This window comes from Apodemus sylvaticus, chromosome 11 (assembly GCF_947179515.1).
Source record: "Apodemus sylvaticus chromosome 11, mApoSyl1.1, whole genome shotgun sequence".
Taxonomy (NCBI): domain Eukaryota; kingdom Metazoa; phylum Chordata; class Mammalia; order Rodentia; family Muridae; genus Apodemus; species Apodemus sylvaticus.
In genome coordinates this window covers 10680985-10700141 of record NC_067482.1, presented here as the reverse complement: position 1 = coordinate 10700141, position 19157 = coordinate 10680985, and the positions used below count along the sequence as shown (strand labels likewise).

The following is a 19157-nucleotide window of genomic DNA, read 5'->3' as shown; positions in this document are numbered from 1 at the left end:
AGAGAAGGAAAGAGTCGTCACCGTTACCACCTCTGTGAACTCACTCCATCCCTGCATATTGCACTCTTCTTCTACATCGAAGCCAGCAGGCCGCAGGTTGCAGAAAATGCGTGCCACTAAAGCAGCGTAAGGTCACTTTCCCTCCGCCATCACCGTATCCTTCCCCTTAACACACACTAAGAATAACAGAATAATAGCAGAAGTCCAACACCTGGAACAATCCAGAGGACATTTCCTTATCTGTCATCGGGAGCCAGGACAGATTCATTTTCTGGTGTCATCGAGAGAGTGGCATTCAGCCCAGAGAGGCAAGACTGCCTTAAATATGTTGACGACATCGAATAAGGTTATATGTCCAGAAATCATCTCCCGTAACCAAAAACAAAACAAAACAAGACAACCACCCTACTCCCATCCAGTCAAGCATTCTGCAGTGTGCTTGGCGCAGCACACCCAGCCTTTGCATCACAACATTCCAAGGCTCACCTGCAGGCATCCCAGGGGTTCATCCCGCCTAAGCGGCTGGATAAGGGCGCAACGACACTACCTACTTTTCTTTAACCACGCTGTCTCCCTAGGGGCCAGTGAGGAAGCCTTGCCTGTTTGTCCTACAGTTCCAGACTCCTGTGAACAGAGGAGCCCCACAGACTGTTTGCTCTCCACTTCTCAGGCGCCTTCAGAGCTTCACAAACACTCACAGTACTGAACAAGGGATTCCTTTTACTTTTGATAACAAGGTCTCCCTGGGTGGGAGCATATTTGAAAACGCTATGTAATGAGTCACGCAGAGATAGCTCAGTAAGGGACCTTACGCGAATTACCATTGGCACGCGCACGCTCTCCTCTGCGCAACAAGGTTATTATTGTATTTGTGAAAACTAATAAATGTGGTCCCTAGGTATTTCTACAAACTTACTATCAATAACAGCTGCCTAGGAAACTCCACCTCCGTGTCCTTCTACATTCAGACACAGTGGGGACGGGGAACCTGCTTGGCCCAGATAGGAAACCAAGGAATAAATATGTGGTATTGACCTTTGACCTCTGCCTCTCCGAACAAAGACTGAGATGTCATAGTAATTAATTATAGGAACATCCAATCCTCTCTCTGATAGCATTTTTATTTGCAGAGCAAGATGCAGGCTCTGAGTAAGTCTATGGGCATCGCTCCATTTAGGCTGCCTAAAATGAGGTAGGCAACCTAAAAAGAAACAGACAGGGGGGCTTTACCACGGTCTCATCCAGCCCAGGCTCAATCTGGTCTTCAGAAAAAAATTCTTAGCAACCTAGATAACTGCCCAGCAAAGGCTGTGTCCCTGCAGAGCCCACTGCGGTTTCTAATCCGTACTGTTGAAGGGTTTTTGAGGAACAGCAACACCTACATCAGGATAGTAATCCACGTTGGGTACTAAGTGCTGGATAAGTGCTTCCAGAGACCCAGACAGGAGGTTATTGTCATGGTAGTACAAGCCACCACAGCCGTCCTCTGCAGACTGGTAGAGGTTTCGGTTGTAGCCGCTGCTGTCAAACATCGCCGAGAAGGGAGGTGTTTGAGGCATGCTTTCCTGAAGGGAATAAAAGAAAACACAGTGATCAGCGGCATATAGTATGAAGCGGGAGATTCCGTCAGTAATTCTTACAACAGAAGACAGGCAAGGTAAGAAAAGAGCTATATCACACCGTCAGAAGCATGAGGAGCCAAACTCACGCGTATGTTCAACCAAATATTATGAAATGCCCGGAACCAGTCATGATCTGCGCAAGGCCATTTACCTCCCCAGGCCTTTACTGTCACTTGTGAACCAGACTCCAGCTGGGTTACGACAGGGTTTTCAAGTCAAGACTTTCCTGGGATGAATTAGATAAGACCTAAGAAAAGAAACTCTGAGGGGAGGGCACTGGACGTGTGGATGGCTATCAAAGCTGATGCTGCCAAGACTAATCTGCAAGAGACCTGGAATTAAAATGTGTAGTTCGTGCCTTTGTCTCTGTGTGTCTTGAGTGTGTATTTATGTTTGCACATATCGGAAAACTTGAGGCTGGCTCCCTATCTTTACTAGAGCATCAGATAATTATTTGACCTTTGACCTCATCAAATCTGGGGTTTGAGGTGCTGCATGTGTAGCGTATGCAAAGCCTCTGACCTTGAGGAGAAGCTTCATGTTTAAGAACAAGGAGGACTGACCCGCCTAGGTAAGTTACTCTGTCAGTCACAAGGCCCCAGTCCGATGCTGCCCAATGCAGGCCAGGAGCCGTTGAATTATTACTTGGATTTTGGGGGACCTAGGGCAGGGCCTTCGAGAGCACTCAGGTTTCTGGCTGGGTGTCTGGACAATGGAGGCATTCAGGACTTGAAGAACCAGGGGATTCAGGGCTGAATGCTGTGCCCAGGACAGACCTGGGGCTCAGGACTGACTGGGAGCAGCTTGTGGGGTGGGGGTGGGGGGCAGGCAGCCAGCACCTGGGCAAATCCTTCTTTTCAAGATGCTGAAAGGTATTTGCATCTCAATGAGGGAGATGGAGCTCAGTCCTCCCCCAGCATCCGTCCCACCTAGGGATGTGGGGGATGGGCTAGGAGCCTCATAACAAGGTGGGGTGCATGGGGTTGGAATGGGGTGTTGGGAAAAAGTCTATAAAGCCAACATGGCAAACAAAAACAGCATCTGGGAAAAGCAAGAACCAAGAATGATATAGAGCTGTGCTGGGCTGGGTGTGGTGGCACATACTTTTTAACCTGAGCACTCTGAAGGCAGAAGCAGGCAGGTCTCTGTGAGTTCAAGGTCAGCCTGGTCTATGGAGTGAGTTCCAGGACAGCCAGAACTATGTGGACAGATCTTGCCTCAAAAAGAAAGACAGTAAGACAGAGAGAAAGAAGCTTCATGTAGTGGCCTTGTCCCCAGTCTGTGTCCTAGAACACCTTCAGGAGGGGGGACAGCCACACAGGGGTGGCAGCCACGCAGAGTCCTTCACACACAGACTTAAGAGTAAGACCCCCCGAAGACGGGAAGCTTTTCCACCCAGAACCATGAAGTTTCCTTGCCATTTCTTTCACTTGTTATTAAGTGAATCTACTCAAGTGTCTCTGGGAGGCGGTTAACCGGGACTTGAGAACTCCAGAAAAATCAAAAAATGATAACCATTCAAAGGGGTCGCAGAAACTGTCATCTGTTTCAAGAGGTAGAAACTAGATTTCCTTTTAAACTACAATCAGTTAGAAGCAGTCATTTGGAGGATCAGGGCAAGCCTGGAGGATTTGGAGACTGAGTGACTGTGACCGAGGAAAGATGGTCATAGAACGAGCCATGTGCCCGCACAGCCACATCCAAACTCCTGTTTCTATGAATGTGACCGAGGGCTCAGATAGGTGAACTCAAGTGACCTTGATCCCACCCATAAGCCAGTGCGGAGAATTTCCAACGGTTCCATAAAAACCAAAACTGATGGAAATAGGAAGAAAGTGATTGTCAACAACCACTCTACTGGAACGTGTCAAAGCAGAATAAATTGTTTCGGTCGACAGTTATTCAAACAGCATATGAAATAACACAGCATTATATGGTGGGTGGCACCCGGGACTCAATGAAATACAGAGGGATTTTTCTTGTATTTACTTTACAGATTGCCAGCAAAAGAAAAAAAATGTAATGAGTCAAGTGACAATAGAAAGATCACGGGACCTAGTGTCCCACGGGGCCTAGTGTCCATCAGGCATCCTTGACGACCGCCAGCTTACAGCCAAGCCAGGCTCTTTCTGAAAGACTAACGGTGGCACACAATCACAAAACCAGCTGAGCGGTACGGAACGTACTGTTGGAAACTTGAGTTCATACACCTAAGAAGGTAAGCCTCGCAGTTTGGTTCCTCAAGCTTCGTCAGCCCTGTGATCTACATCAGTAGCTGGTGTTTGTGCAGTCACACCCAGACTCCACATCTGGGCCTTTAGTTGCATTAGCTTCAGTTCTGGAATGGAAGACTGAGGGTCAGATGATGAAATGAGATTGTTTCTTGTTAAGAAACTAAACTTCATACCCAAAGTACCAGACATGAGGATCGGAGCCTTCCGGCTGCCCAGGCTCCACGCTCTCCCTCTGGGGAAGATGTGCCTCCAGGCAGATCCAGGCAGGGACAAACTGTCCTCACCTCTGACTCCATTCATCTTTCTACCTCACTGCAGTCGTGATGCCTCCTCAGCAGCCACTGTCCTTCCTTGCAGTTCTCACAGCTGGGGGTGGGGGGTGTCCATGCGCCTATACGTCACTCCTCCCATGCATTCTAAAGTACAGCCAGCCCGCCAGGGTCCACTCCTTTTATACAGAGTCTATGCTATCCAATATACCTATAAATGGGGACTGCTGTCTTTTTCCAAAATTTGAGCGTATAAAAGCTCTCAGGTAAGTCCTGGCTTGATTTATAACTAACTCAAACCCCAAGAGTTAATTCCCTTGAAAAAAGAGACTTGTATGAGACATGCGGAAATTGGTTGACTATTCAAATCACCATTTAACATATATCGCAGGCTGGACAATAACTCTTACTCTAGAGTTTCATTTCTAAGTTGGTTACTTGGAACTCAACACACATTCTAGTCAACTAATAGCACTGACGTCTTTCCTCTCCCTGACTGTCCTCACATGAATGCACGGGCGAGTCTGCATATATATCAGTGGAGCTCCTATCAAGTGCAGGGAGCTGTCCTGTACAGACCCTACATGTCTTGTGTCTACTCGAAAGCAAGAGGGTAGGATGGAACATCAGAGAACCTTCCTGGAATACATTTAGGACCTGTTGGGGAGTGGTTCTAATGCTTTGATTCAATCGGGAATCTGTGTATCCAAATGCTAAGGGTCCTTGTCCCCAATTGGTTTTTAATCAATCAATAAAGATGCCAATGGCCAGGCACTAGGCAGGACCCTTAGAGTTGCACCAGTTGGGATGCAGAGAAGAATGGGGGAGGTGGGGGTGAATTGACAGGATGAGGTGGGAGACAGACGAGGAGAATTGCAGAAGAGAGCTCCCAATGTCAGATTTCGGGTCAGTGACCACTGGCTACTTTCCTCATTGGGCCTGGGGTAGCAAGGAAAGGTTTGAGAGTGCCCATACTTTGAGGTAGCCAAGGTATTTTAAAAATAAGCTTGTGTGTGTGTGTGTGTGTGTGTGTGTGTGTGTGTGTGTGTGTGTGTGTTTCATTAACGCAGATCCAAAGTTGGCTCCTGGGTGGGTGCATGTACACAGTGCGCAACTGGCCAGGAGCCAAAGCAGTGTAGCAAAAACTCATACTACAAGGACCAGCTCCTTATAAATCAAGTGTGTGTGTGTGTGTGTGTGTGTGTGTGTGTGTGTGTGTTGGGGGGGATAACTAATTCAACTGAGTTAAAGATAATACAAGAATGCCTTGTCTTTGAGGCAGAGTTCCTGAAATAGGCTCCCTGTTCCTAACAGGGCATCACTCTGGGTAGAGAGCACAGTAAGATAACAGAAAATAGATTTTTATTTTATAAAACAATAAACTAGGCTAAAGGAAAAACAATACTTTCTGGTCACTGAAATAGGTCCACAGATTATAAATTATGCTGGAAAAGTTTCTAGGAGGAACAAAACATGCTCAACCCAGTCAGAGAAGACGAATATCTTCTTAAAATTGATTTGGTAAGCTGAACTCAGCTGTCAGACATCTTACAGGGCTGTTAATTTGGGCACAAAAATAGATCATGTACTTCCAAGGACCCTCAGGAAGTTTGGCCTGACATTGATCCCCCCCAAGCAAGGGAGCAGACTGTGGGTGATTTACAGGATGAATGAATCTGAAATGCATGCCTAATGGCTTCAGACCAACGAAAGCTCCAGAGGAAAAGCTGCCTTTCCCCCAGCGAGCGAGCGAGCGGCAGGCAGACTGCCTCTGAATTAGCAACTGCTTCTGTGCAATGTTATTTATGACGAAGCAGGTGCACTGGGGATGAGGCGGTTTCAGGTGGTAACTCCAACTGAAAGAGAGGTGGCCATGTGGATGGGCGTGGGGTGACATCAAAAGCCACTCCTCACTTCTGCGGCAGATGCTTTGCAAATCTTTCCTAGAACAGTGCGTCAGCGTCTCCTTCACTCTCAAGAGAAGACAGAAACACTTTTCTGCTCTATGTCATAACAGGACGAGGTGTTTACAACCCAAAGGCTCTACACTGATTACAGTGTTTTAGCAGCAGCCTAAATGCTAGACAAGTGTCCCAATTTAAATAAGTAGGCAAAGATCTCCTTCTCTCAGCTAAACCCTGAAAGCGCATTTGTTTAGTGGGAAGAGAGTTCATTTGATACCTGGAACTTGACCTTTCTCAATTCCTGTCTAGATTCCAAAGGAACTTCGCACCTTGCATATTCAACAACTCTTTTGTTTTCTCAGCTGACACAGCAGGCACTGGGTATAAGCTCCTGAATCCTTCTAGGGAATGTTCCAGACTGATGGCTTCCTTTTGGTGACACCAGACTTGGGAATGCAGACCGGCCCAAGATCCAGGTGACAGTGGATCTGAGCCCAGGTGAAAGGCCGCAGTCAAGCTTCTGACTGCCACCTGAAGGGCGGTGTATTTTTAAGCTTCGAAAAGAAGAGATGCTTCTCTTCTCCTTTCTTTCCATAGACTGAGAAGTTTGGCCTGACATTGATCCCCCCAGATCAATTTTAGCAGGCTACAGCTCCACTAACCCTCTTTAGAAAAAGAGGCATTTTGTTAAGAAGGCAAGCGACTGAGAGTAGAAGGGTGGTGTGGCTGGATGACCTCTGCAGGGTGCAATTTTAGAGCTAAATTCTAGAACGAAATCCAAAGCTCTACAGGGTTCCTAGCTAAAGGAGAGAGATTACTTATTTAATAATTTTTTTTAATAATGTGTATGTGGGGTAGTACTCGAGGAGGCCAGAAGAGGGCGTTAGATGCCCTGGAACTGGAGTTACAGGCATTTATGAGCCAACAGGGGTGCTGGGAACTGGACCTGTTTTCCCTCTGCAAAGGAATGGGGATGTTTCTTGCTTTGTTACATGTTTCCTGATTTGTTACATGTTTCCTGATCTGTTACATGTTTCCTGATTTGTTACATGTTTCCTGATCTGTTACATGTTTCCTGATTTGTTACATGCCCCCACCTCACACCCTCACTCTGCTCACACACACACACACACACACACACACACAAGCCAATTTACATTTTGCTTTATCAGCCCCTTAAGTTACCTAGAATTTTTCTTTTCTTTCTTTTTTTTAAACCAATCCCTAATTGGCAAAGGAAAAGAATTCTGTCAACTAGTTAACATTTTCAGTTGGAAGAAAAACAAAGGTTAGATTTATGATCTTTTGCCATGGGGCGGTGTTAGCAATTTATTAAAGCACAAAATGACATTTTGGTACATGGAAACTCTGAATAGGCCTGGAGTGTCATTGAAAACCTTCCTACAGAGTGTATGTAGCACGGGAAGCCAAGACATGCTGACTTCCTTCACGCCTTAAAAGCCTTTACCCTCTACAGCGTCCTTGCAATTCTAGAGCTAAGCAGTAGGTGGAGCCTGGGTCCCTGTCTTGACAGAGCTGGTGCTTTCCAGCACTTACAGCTGATTTATACAAACAAGGGAATGGCAGCTACTGTACAGGGGATGCGAGGGTATCCGCATACAATTGAGCTTGGGAAACAAGTAAGACATAAATCAGTGGCCTGTGCCCATCCGCTCTATTTTCTGACGCCCCAGATGCCTGCCCATCTGTGATGAGAATCAATTATTTCATTGAAATAATAAGACTAATCTCCAAAATCACCATTACCTAATCAAGTGTTGCCACAAGGCCTACAATCCTAAGAGAATAGCCTCTTCTTCACTGTCTGATGGTCACCACAGGCTGCAGTGACTGTGACCTCACACTGGCTTGTGGGCTGGGGGTGGCTTAGTGGCACAGTTCTTGTGCAGCACGTACAAAGAGAGAGGGTTTCACCCCAGCCCAAGAGCAAGGGGCAGAAAGAAACAGGAAAAAAGACAACTGGGAAGCCAGCAATTTTATTCAACTTAAACATATTTATGTTTGAATATCTCCATGTGCCTGTCCTATTAAACAGAACAGATGAACTGCAGATTATGAAAGATATATGATAGATCTGAAGTTAAATCATAAAGTATCAACTTTTATTAAAATATTTTCCTTTTCTGCGTCTCCTTTACTTCATTGGGGAAATGGTTCAATACTCAGTAGAGATATTTGTAAAAAGTCAAATTGTTATTTTTCTTTGTATTTTATTATGTAACATGGTAAATGGGACAACTTAATTTTGGGGGCTGAAAAAAACTATGGTTTTCTCCCATAAGAAAGGCCCAAAGTGGTCCTGAAGTATTTTCCTTTTTACATGACTAAATCTTTTTGCGTCTAATTTTCACACCAGGGTTCCCTAACATAATTTCAATCAACTGGATCATTTCTACGTATATTTTCACCTTAAGAGGAAATAATAAATATATAAGTCTATGAAAACGGATTGGTGAAAGAGAAATTGGCATCTGGTTGAAAAGAATGGTGAGTTCATAAGCTGAGATAGTTTTCTGACCCCAACTTATTGATAATTAGTAATTTTTTAAAATATTCTCACAATGAGGAGAAGGAAATGGCAATTCAAGAAAACAGGAAATTGCTATCTAAGTTCACCCAAGAAAGAGCGCCGCTCAACACACCCTTTCATCGCCGCACTCAGAAGACACCTGCCCATGTATGTGACAGGCTGCCTTCATCCTGCCTGGGCCCACTACATGGATGGAGGGAGACTGCAACAAAATAAAGCAGCTGCGACAGACGTACAAAGGCCCCATAAACCATCTCCTTTACCTTCCTGCTTCCACTTCACAGATATCACAGCTCCATAAAGAAGGTGGGGGTCTCGTGAGGGCTCCCATCTGCCCAGACATTCCCCAGGGCAGAGGTCTGCTAAGCTACAGCGGTCACCGTAGAATAAGCAATGCCCACACATATCTAACGTTTGTCTAACGTTTGTAGGTTTAACCGATGAGCCAATACAAGTAGGGACAATTGTACATAGTTACACTGTCCTGGAAAAATGACAGGATTGGAGACGGTTATACTTAAATCCAATTACTTATCCCCCACCCACTACCCCCAAATCCTCAACAGGACAATCAGCCAGGGTAAAGAAGTCACAAGATATCTTTAAAGCTTTTTCATTTTTTTTCCTAATAAATCCAGCCATCAGAATCAAGCTTCTCTTCACCCTTGGCTTGGGATTCCTGACTCTTCTTCAGGCAAAGGCTGAGCGCCTACCTTTCCCTATCTCCTTCCCAAGTATTCTCCTCGGAGGTCATCCAGATTCGCCAAGTTCAGTTCTTTTAGGTTCACCTCTGCAGAGTGAACAGTGTGGTCCCGTGGTTTTCTATACGATACTAGGGCCCTCCCCGGCCTGCACAGGTCCACTTGGCCCACAGCTTTCTCTGTTTTCTTACCCACTTTCTTCCCTTTATCAGAGTGGTACTTTACTGGTTCATCTGGCCTACAGTACTCTATTAAACCATGAGGTTAACGATATAAGAATGGGACATTAGGGACAGTAAAAGGAATTTTGTGCTGAACAACAAACATGTGGATATTCAGCTATACATACTTCAGGATATGCTAGATTAGATGCTAAGGTTAGGGAGAAGACTTCACAGATCCATTCGGATGCGGATCTTTGCACAAGGCCAGGCCCGAAGTGTGGCAGCATAGACCCCATGTGCAGCACAAATATGTCCTAGGCCAGGATCCTTAGCAGCCAGAAGGGCTGGCACCTCCAGGAAAACAAAGGCTTGACTGACACAGAAGAGCCAGCCACTTGCTCACCAGAGGCTGATGCTATCACACTTGCCAGCAGATCTGCTTGAAAGGGAAAAGCAGCCCGTACTGTTGGCGAGCCCTGACTTCTGTCAAAAATGCCCTGGGTCCTCAGCAACTCAAACATGGCTCCCTGCCCCAAATAAAACTGTCATTAATGAATAACACCGGTTGTTAACCGGTTGTCATTTTTCGTCTCTGCATCCTCGACAGCCAGGCATTTTTTATTCCTTTTAAGAAATCAATTCTCCATGCGCTTTGAACCTCATTTGTTGCCTCCCAAACCTTCGAATCAGCTACACACTGTCTTCTCTTTTTAAACGTCCTTGTTTAATCCTCTTCGCAGAGGCTGGCCACCCTGGTCACAACTATGCTCCAATTAAGGCACAGTCATCGCATGCCACGCTCCAGCTACTGCGCTTGTGAGGAAGGAGTAATTATTCACCATCTGAGTCTGACTGTGCCAGACATCACTCAAGAGCTCGATAACCTTATTCCTGGATTCTTCCCCCTTTATCCTCCCAGCTCAAGTCCAGCCCTCCCTGTGAGACACCATCAGGGCTAAATATAGCTAGCTCTACAGCAACAGCACACCAGCAGTTCCAGGCCATTGTCACATGGCGCTGCTGACGAAGGACTCCCTGGAGACGCGTTCACCCAAACATCCATACACAAGTATGCGTGCATATTTATCCATATACACCATTCGCCCCGAATCCATGTGCAAACAGGCACATTTACATTCAGAAAAGAAAACTGCAGCCCAGATGCTCTCCTTGCGCCGATTAACATACTGTTTGAGAACATCTCCCTGCACTGTCAGTGCCTATGCCACAGGGCTTTGCCTGAACTGCACCAATTTGGATGGGATAAGGTGGCAAGCAATAGTAAAAGCACGCACACACACACACACACACACACACACAGAGAGAGAGAGAGAGAGAGAGAGAGAGAGAGAGAGAGAGAGAGAGAGAGAGAGAGAGAAACACCTCCGTTTCCACGTTTGCCCTTTTCTCTTGTACAGTGCTGAAGTTATTCCCGGGCTCTCCAATAAAGAGGAGCCTCCCGCGCTCAGCCCATGAGGCTACCGGGTACCCCAAGCCACGTTAGTACCACCCGGGCTAGTGTCCGAAGGCAACTCACCTGGGTCGCAAAACAAAACAAAAGAAACTGGCTATTTGTTCAAGTTTGCGTACAAGTCTGGGGGAACACACAAGTCTTGTTTCCCTGATTGATCCTAAGAGTCGGACTTTAAATTATAAGGAAACTGCAGCAAAAATAAACAACAGCCTGAGCACTCTCAAGCACCCTAGGAAAACTAGCCAAAAAGTATGTGGAAACAACCTAGGTGTGCACAGGCAGCCTGGAGGGAAAGCAAAAAGGATGAACGAGACTCCAACTCAAACAAACCCTCAAGATCTAAGATCTCCAAACAGAAGGCCTGGCTGGGGCGAGGCGCAGCACGGCGTCTCCAGATCCCCAGATCTCCGGATCCCCGGATCCACGGTGCTCAGCCCCGCACCTGTTGGGATCGCAGCCCGGGGCACGGAAGCAGCAGGCGCGGGGACTCCTAGGTCTCTGGCTTCGCCAGCGCTCGCCAGCCGGAGAACTCCCGCCGCGCCGGGGCGCACTGGGCAGCCTGCGCCGAACCGGAGCAGCGCCGGCGCAAACCCGGGGCTCCGCGCAGCCCACTCCCGCCATCCCGCTGCGGGGTCCCCTGGAGCACCTACCCGCACACTGCTCCGAGCCTCCGCCTCCTGGCTGCCTAACCGAAGCGCCCCCAAAGGCGAGCTCAGGACCAGGAAGGGTCGAACGCCGGAAGAAAGGAAAACCCGCCGATCCAGTCGGGGTCCTTGTTTATACTGAAACTCCAGCCGGAGCCGCGCACACCCCCTTGCTGGGGAATGCCCGCCTCCTGCCGCAGGCCACGCCCCCGCCGCAGGCCACTCCCATCCCACGCTGGCCAATCGTGGCGCAGCTCTCCGCCCACGCGCCTGCAGCGGGCGCTCGGGGACTTGCCTGGGTTCCGCGGGTTGGGACTCCCGTGACGCTGCGGCCATACCCACCCACGCTGCAGAGGCCGGCTGGTTTGCTGGCGCAGCGGGTCTCGGCAGCCTGGGCAGGGCCCAGTCCGGCGAGCGTTTCCTCCTTCGTGCCGCTGCCCGCGGCTGTTTGTGCAGTCATGTGTCCCCGAGTGTGTATTCATTTGCCTTGTGTGCTCTACCTGTAAATACCGGCTCGACTCGTTGTACAGTATCTATTATCATAATTATGAGCTGAAGGTTACTGTCTGTGTAACTTTCAGAAAAGAGCTGAGAGGAACCACGAAACACTTGCTGAGTGCTGGGTATTGTAATAAATGCTGGGGGCACACTGGTGGCCACAACCCTGATCCCAGAAGCTTACTGGCTACTGGAGGGCAAATGCTAAGCCACTCAGTCCAAGTGTAAAATTACAGGTGTTAGAACTTTCGCAAAGGAAAGGAACACACTCTAGTAAGTAAGGCTAGTCCTCAGTGAAGGTTTTTATCATTGTAGCCACATACTTAAAGTTACCATTGAATACCTGATAACTATTTTAGAAAAAAAAAAATTAAGAGCTCAAAACTCTCGTACACATAGAAAGGTAAGGGAAGAAGTTGAAATAAAGATAGCCATGGGGGGGGGGGGGTGTACAAGATTCGGAGACTTTGCAGCTGCAACCCTGGGTAAGAAAATAGGCTCTGTGAGCTTTGATTCATACACAAACACTGTAGGACCATCCTATGGGGCTGTAATTGGCCTTATTAAGATGGAACATCATGGTCCCTCCTCTAAGGTCCCTGCCTCTCCTTTCTGGGATGGAAAGAGCCACCTTTAACCTAATGTCCATGTTCATTGATTGTTCTTGGCTGGTTCCTCCCATACCTCCAACTTCACTATCCTATGCAGGCCTTCTACAGATACATCTCCCCGGACCCAGCAATTTTTTTTGAAACCCTGAGCCTTTTGTTTGACTCTGGTGTCTGTACTGAGAAGGAGAATGGTTTCAGACAAGAAGCCACACTGAAGGTCCATTAACAAGTAGACCATATGACACTGGGCAAAGCACACTCTTCCTGCTCACAGAGGAAGAAACTGAAAGGGCTGGACTAAACCAGGATTTCTTAGTAGTGCCAACAGAAATGCCCTTCGTGATGCCTGTGAGCTCTCGGACCAAGAAGGCAGCCCAGAAGACTGCCGTTTTACTTCCTGAAGTCTTTCCAGCTAAGCAAAAGATGAAAGTTCACTTTAGATTCTAAAAACTGTGACATTGATACTATGTTTCCTTTTGTTTCCCCTGTTCTGATCTTCCCGGGTCCTTCCAGCCCCAGCGTGACTACTGCTATCTGTGGATACACCTTAGGAACCAGCATTCCTCACCATGGCCCTGTCTCTATCACACAGACACCCGTGAAACCCTCCTCAAGGAACTGTAGGCCTCTGAGACCCTGTTTACTCACACGGAGAATGGAAAGAACTGAATTCTTCAACTTCACACGCACGCGCGCGCGCACACACACACACACACACACACACACACACACACACGACTGATTAGCATAAAAATGTAAATATTAGTAAACTCAACAGTCAAGTTCAGGCAAGAGAAGAACCTCATTCCAGCACTGAAGGACAGAGACCTGCATAACACTGCTACCACACAGGGACTGCATAGCTATGAAAGGAAGGGTTGTTTGTCCCAAGCCACTTCTTATACTCAGGCATGCAAACGTGCAAGTATCACCATGAATGGTACAAGTCCAACTTCCTTTCTTTTTTTGACACTTTCATTTCCAAAGAAAAATCCCAGCTTGCATCGTGCTTTATTCAGAGTATTTTTCAACCTACCTTTTGGGAACAAGGACACTATTGATTGCCAGGTCCCAGGAGTTATTTACCTACATGTCAATGTGCAATCTCTGCCGTCGCGTTTTCTTCAGCTTTTAAATAAGTCACTCTGTCTTATTTATTACTGTTGTGTGTGTGTATAAGGTGTGTGGGTGAGAGCTAGTGTCTGTATATGTCGTGTGTGTGTGTGTGTGTGTGTGTGTGTGTGTGTGTGTGTGTGTGTGCTACAGCATGGGTGTGGAAGCCGGAGGAAAACTTTTGGAAGTTCATTTCTGAGTCCCAGGGGTGGAACACCAGGGTCAGGTTTCCATCGCAAGAGCCATCACGCTGACCCAACTTTCACTTTTTTTTTAGCTTTTTTTCTCTGTGCTTTAGATTTGTGTGTGTGTGTGTGTGTGTATGTGTGTGTGTATGTGGGTGTGTATGTGTTGTGTATGTGTGTGTGTATATGTGTGTGTATATGTGTGGTATGTGTGTGTATGTGTGTGTATATGTGTGTATGTGTGTGTGTATGTGTGTGTATGTGTGTATGTGTGTGTGTTTATGTGTGTATATGTGTGTGTATGTGTGTGTATATATGTGCATGTGTGTGTATGTGTGTGTATGTGTGTGTGTTTATGTGTGTGTGTATGTGTGTATGTGTGTGTTTATGTGTGTATGTGTGTGTATGTATGTGTGTATGTCTGTGTATGTGTGTATATGTGTGTATGTGTGTATATGTGTGTGTTTACATGTGTATGTATGTGTGTATGTGTGTGTATGTGTGTGTATGTATGTGTGTATGTGTGTGTATGTGTGTGTGTGTATGTGTGTGTGTGTGTACGTGAGTGTAGGTTCCTACAAAGACCAGAAGACTCCATGCCCTGGAGCTAGAACTACAGGGTCTGTGAGCAGTGAGAGGCCTGGTGTGGCTGTTGGAATTTAAACTCCTGTCCTTTGCAAAGGCAATGATCTCTCTTAAACACTGAGCCACCTCTCCAGGCCCTGAACTTCTGTTTTTAATAATCTATTCATGTTAGCATACATTGCTGTCATTGACTCCTTCCTACCCACTGTTGAATGGATTACCAGACCTGTGCTACGTCTGATTGGGTTATGTTTAATCTGTAGCAAAGCCACGAGAGGCAGGTGCCATTACTTACACTGTGATAAGGAGGACTGACACTGAGGACACTAAAGAAGCCACATGCCCTGGATCCAGCGCTCTTGTTCTTCCAGCTCCAGTGAGGCACTTGTCGCTCATGAGAGTTTGCAAAGACTGTCGAAAATCTAAGATGTGTATTTAAGTTAGAAAACAAGCTGTTTTCTTGCAACCCAATGTTTATTATTAACCGAAAATAGATACAAGTTTAATTCCATTCGTTATAACTTGCAATTTCATTAAAGCATTTGAGCCTTCAGTGAAAATGAGAGCATAACCATCTTCGAACATCAACCCTCCTGTGTTAAAAGAAAATAAGGTGCCAGAACATCAGTCAGGATCGAAGAAGAAGAAGAGACGTAATGCAGTGTATTATGAAGTCTCGGGCGGTGGAGACCCTGCAGGGATCCAACCAGACTGGCAGCTCCTGCTGGAATTCTCTTTCTTTTGTTGTTTTATTTTTGAGAATTTCATCCATGAGTATACTGTATTTACACTATGTCCACCTATTCTGCTTCCTTTTCCAACTCTTCCTGTTCTTCCAGCCTATAATCACGGCCGCTTCTATAATTATCATAGAAGAATTATTATATACACACTACATACACACACACACACACACAGAGAGAGAGAGAGAGAGAGAGAGAGAGAGAGAGAGAATCTGTTGAGTCCAATAGCACCCAAATCCATGTGTTTACAGCTGACCTCTCAGGACTGGGAAACCTAAGGAGGAGCTTTGTCTTTGGAGACAGCTGATCCTCTGTCCCTAGGCACTCCCAGACTGCCTGCCTGTAGCTTTTCTTCTAGACTGGGGCCTTGTGACATTTTCCTCATCGATGATGACACATCCATTTGTATGGTCTTGTGTGGGTCACCACAGTGTTGAGAGTGCATGGGGGCAGCCTTCCTGTCACGGAGAAGCCAGTGTCTCACAGCAGCCATCAGGGTCCTCTGGTCCTGACCAGCTTTCTGTTTCCTCTTCCCACATGGTCCCCAAGCCCTTAGTGCGAGGTGTCCCAGGTGAGCTGGGACCCTCGTGCTCATTTGTTCCTGCATTTTGGTCGTTTGAGGATTTTTGCCATAGCGTTTATCTACTGCTAGCAATGACATCTCTCTGATGAGGGTGAGGACTTGTAGTTATCTATGGTGTACGCATAGATACTTAGCATAGGGTTGGAAAAAATATTAGTTTAGCAAAATGACTGTAGTTGGATCTCCTCTAGAGTCTATGACTGCGCCAAATATGGGTTCTTGGCAAGGCTTAGAGTACCAGGCATAAGTTCCTTCCTACTGAGAAGCTCTTAGGCTCAATTAGACAGCTGCTGGTTACCCTCAAGAATCAAGTGCCTCTATCGCGAAGTTAGAGCTACCTTACCAGGCCCAGGCGCTTCTTTACTGAAGTTCCCAGACTTTATAGTTGGGTAGTATTCTGAATAACTTTTCTCCCCTGGCGGCTTCCGACACCATGGGTTGTTACAGATCTGTAAGGGCTTTATGAAGTGGCCATGGAACGCCTCCAAGTGTGTTAACATACTCTCGGTCATTCTGGAACATGGGTATGCATGGTTGAAGGTATGAAACCTGAGCTTTAGTTTGTAAATGGAAAGGAACAAAGGCCCAGGTTGTCGCAGTACGAGTCATCAGTGAGCCTGGACCCTGCCTGTTCTTCCAGCTTTCAAAAACAAGGAAAGTTTATAAACCCAAACCCGCTCTTGGCCAGGATGTGTTACACGGTCTGTCATGCATGTTGACAAAAGACTGAGAATCTTACACAGCAAAGCCATGAAGAATGAGCAGATAAAGTATTGATAAACTGCATCCAACAGTTTCTGAGTGTCACTTTGCCACTGAGTGTCACTTTGCTGCTTGTTAATCTGTAGTATATTAAAAGAGTTTCTTGGTGACATACAAATGCAATAATATTTTTCTTTAACAGACACAAAAAATAAGGAAAAACCCCTCTGATTTCTACAGGATTTCACAGATGAACCACTTTCTGTTAAAGAAAGTCCTTTCCTATTTTACAACCCACAGATTTTAAAGAGAGGCAGCAAATGTAACACCCCTCCTCCCATCCCTGACTCATACACACCACAAAGGGGGGGACACTGCCATTGTGTGACCAGGACACTGGAGAGCACAAAGTTTACTTCCTGGGGTCCTCTGTCTTTAAACTCTCACTCTTACTCGGTAGCAATGGAAAGATGAGTTACCGTGCCAAGGTCTTGGGGCAATGGCAATAGCTTGGCTCCAAACCCTAGAGAAAATCCCTCATTTCCTTCCTTGATCTTGAGTGAGCTTTCCACGGCTTTTCTTTTCTTATTGTCTGAGGACCTACAGCAGAAAGGGAAAGAGGTATGGCTTGACGTGCTTTGGTTTTGTACCCTCTTCCCATGTTGACCTATGGAAAGCCTGCCAGTGACTAACCTAGCCTAGAACATGGCCATGTCCGGATTCCATAGAAATACAATGGTGGGGCCTGGGGCGGGGGCGGGGGGGGGGGGGGGGGGAGGCAGGCTCCAAACATTCACATCTCTGGAGCACAGCAAGGACAGGGAAGGCAGGATGTAAAACTGTATTTACTTGTGATCCTAACTCCCTGCTCAGGGCCATCAACTCTTTCATGACTCTAAAATGAGCCCTGCTGCTTTGGAGACACTTCTGTGTTCAAACAAATGACCAGGGCAGCCTTGGAACAAGCATCTCCTCAACACTTACCAACATGTGTCAGTTTGCAAAATTCTTTCCCATCTCCTGAACTGCCTTGGGCGGGACACTTCGAGTTATTCAGTGTGACAGCAGGCAGGAGAGAAGATAGACAATTCATTCTCTGAGAGCAGAGAAAGGATTATATCCAGCCTGCTAAGGAAGACCTCATTCCAGTGAGGAAGAACTTGAATACAGAAGACCACTTGAGGGAGTTCCTTCTGCAGATCCTGGCCCAAGCTTGCCACTCTTTCTCTCAAAGGCCATAATGTTGCACAAAGAGTGTAACAGCTGCATGGGAAATTCCACCTCGCAAAGGATAGTTTTTCAATTCCTTTACCGATGTGTAAAAATTCTAAAAATTCCTATAGACAAGAGCTGCCCAAACAGTTCCTTTAATAAGCATTATTACTTTACTTACCAATTCTTATTTATCCATAGAGAATGGTTACACGTGATGCAAAGCAATGTTTTTCTCTGTATAGTAAAAGCTGATGTAACATGATATGATCACAAGGTCACGGAGCATGTATCTCTGTTGATCATGCAATATGCAATAGCATACTTTTCTGCATTGACAAAGAAACACCTTATAAATGTGGGTCTTTGATTAAAACGTATCAACATTTTGAGCTGGAGTGTAGCCATGCATGAGCCCCTACGGGCATTCCTCATTGGATATTTCAGGTGCATTTCTCTATTTGTAACTTCTATGTGGGCAGGATTTGTCTGCTTTCTTCTGAATGAGCTGATTTTAAAGTGAATGAAGAAAACAATTCTTTTATGATTGTTTTATTTGGAGACAGGATATCACACATCCTGGACTACATCAAACTCTCCACAAGACCAAGGATGACAAGCAAGTTTTATATTTGATATACTTTCAGCCTTTTACAGTAAGCTTTCTTATTTTTCTAGACGGTCCTTTCCTTTTTAACTAATTATCACTCTATGTCCTAGAACATTGGGTAAGAGGGAAGAAAGGAGAAAATGAATAATAGAATAAGACAATTTTTAGAGCTGGAAGGAATATTAATTATAATCTCTTCTAATCTTTCCTACTCTCATGCCACCAATCAAAGCATTTCTGAGATGAAGAAATTGAGTTCCAGAGAGAATAAATGATTTCTCCAAGGGTAACAAGATAATAGCAAAGTTACACTTGTCCAAGACCCGGATATAACTCAGGACTTCAAATACTGCCTGATTTGACTTGCTAATTATTATCCCTGCAGGGCTAACTCTGTGGGGCTACCTTGACATTATAGGAGTAAAATTTGTTATCAAATGCTGAGGACAGATAGTCTAAACTAAAGACTCTTGATGAAATGACAAAGTAGAATTTTCTAGATACTGCTAACACATTGAAATTCTCTAAATATTGCTAATACTGGTAACTTATGATCTTATTTACTGTCTAAGACAATAAAAGAATAAATTGTTTAACACCTTTACCAGTAAAGTAGAGATTTTTTTTAATTAATCTATTAGTTAGACCTCACAAAATAATGGTGGTCAAAGGGCTTCTTCAAGTAGCATTTGCTGTTGTGGTTATGAAAGTACAAATCTCAGGACTCATCTCCTTTGTAGTCATATATCCAA

At 45.8% G+C, this 19157-nt stretch overlaps 1 protein-coding gene across 2 annotated transcripts in view; it reads right to left on the bottom strand.

Moving 5' to 3' along the window:
• Rasgef1b (RasGEF domain family member 1B) overlaps positions 1-11716 on the bottom strand; it is a 34891-nt gene extending 23175 nt beyond the window's left edge. For both annotated transcript variants that reach the window (XM_052198285.1, XM_052198286.1), the window contains exons 1-2: positions 11570-11716; positions 1383-1565 (exon numbers count right to left, since the gene is read on the bottom strand). In XM_052198285.1, the coding sequence (XP_052054245.1) occupies positions 1383-1559 (177 nt within the window). In that variant the 5' untranslated portion in view covers positions 1560-1565; positions 11570-11716. The remainder of the gene's footprint in view (positions 1-1382; positions 1566-11569) is intronic.
• Positions 11717-19157: the final 7441 nt, after the last annotated feature.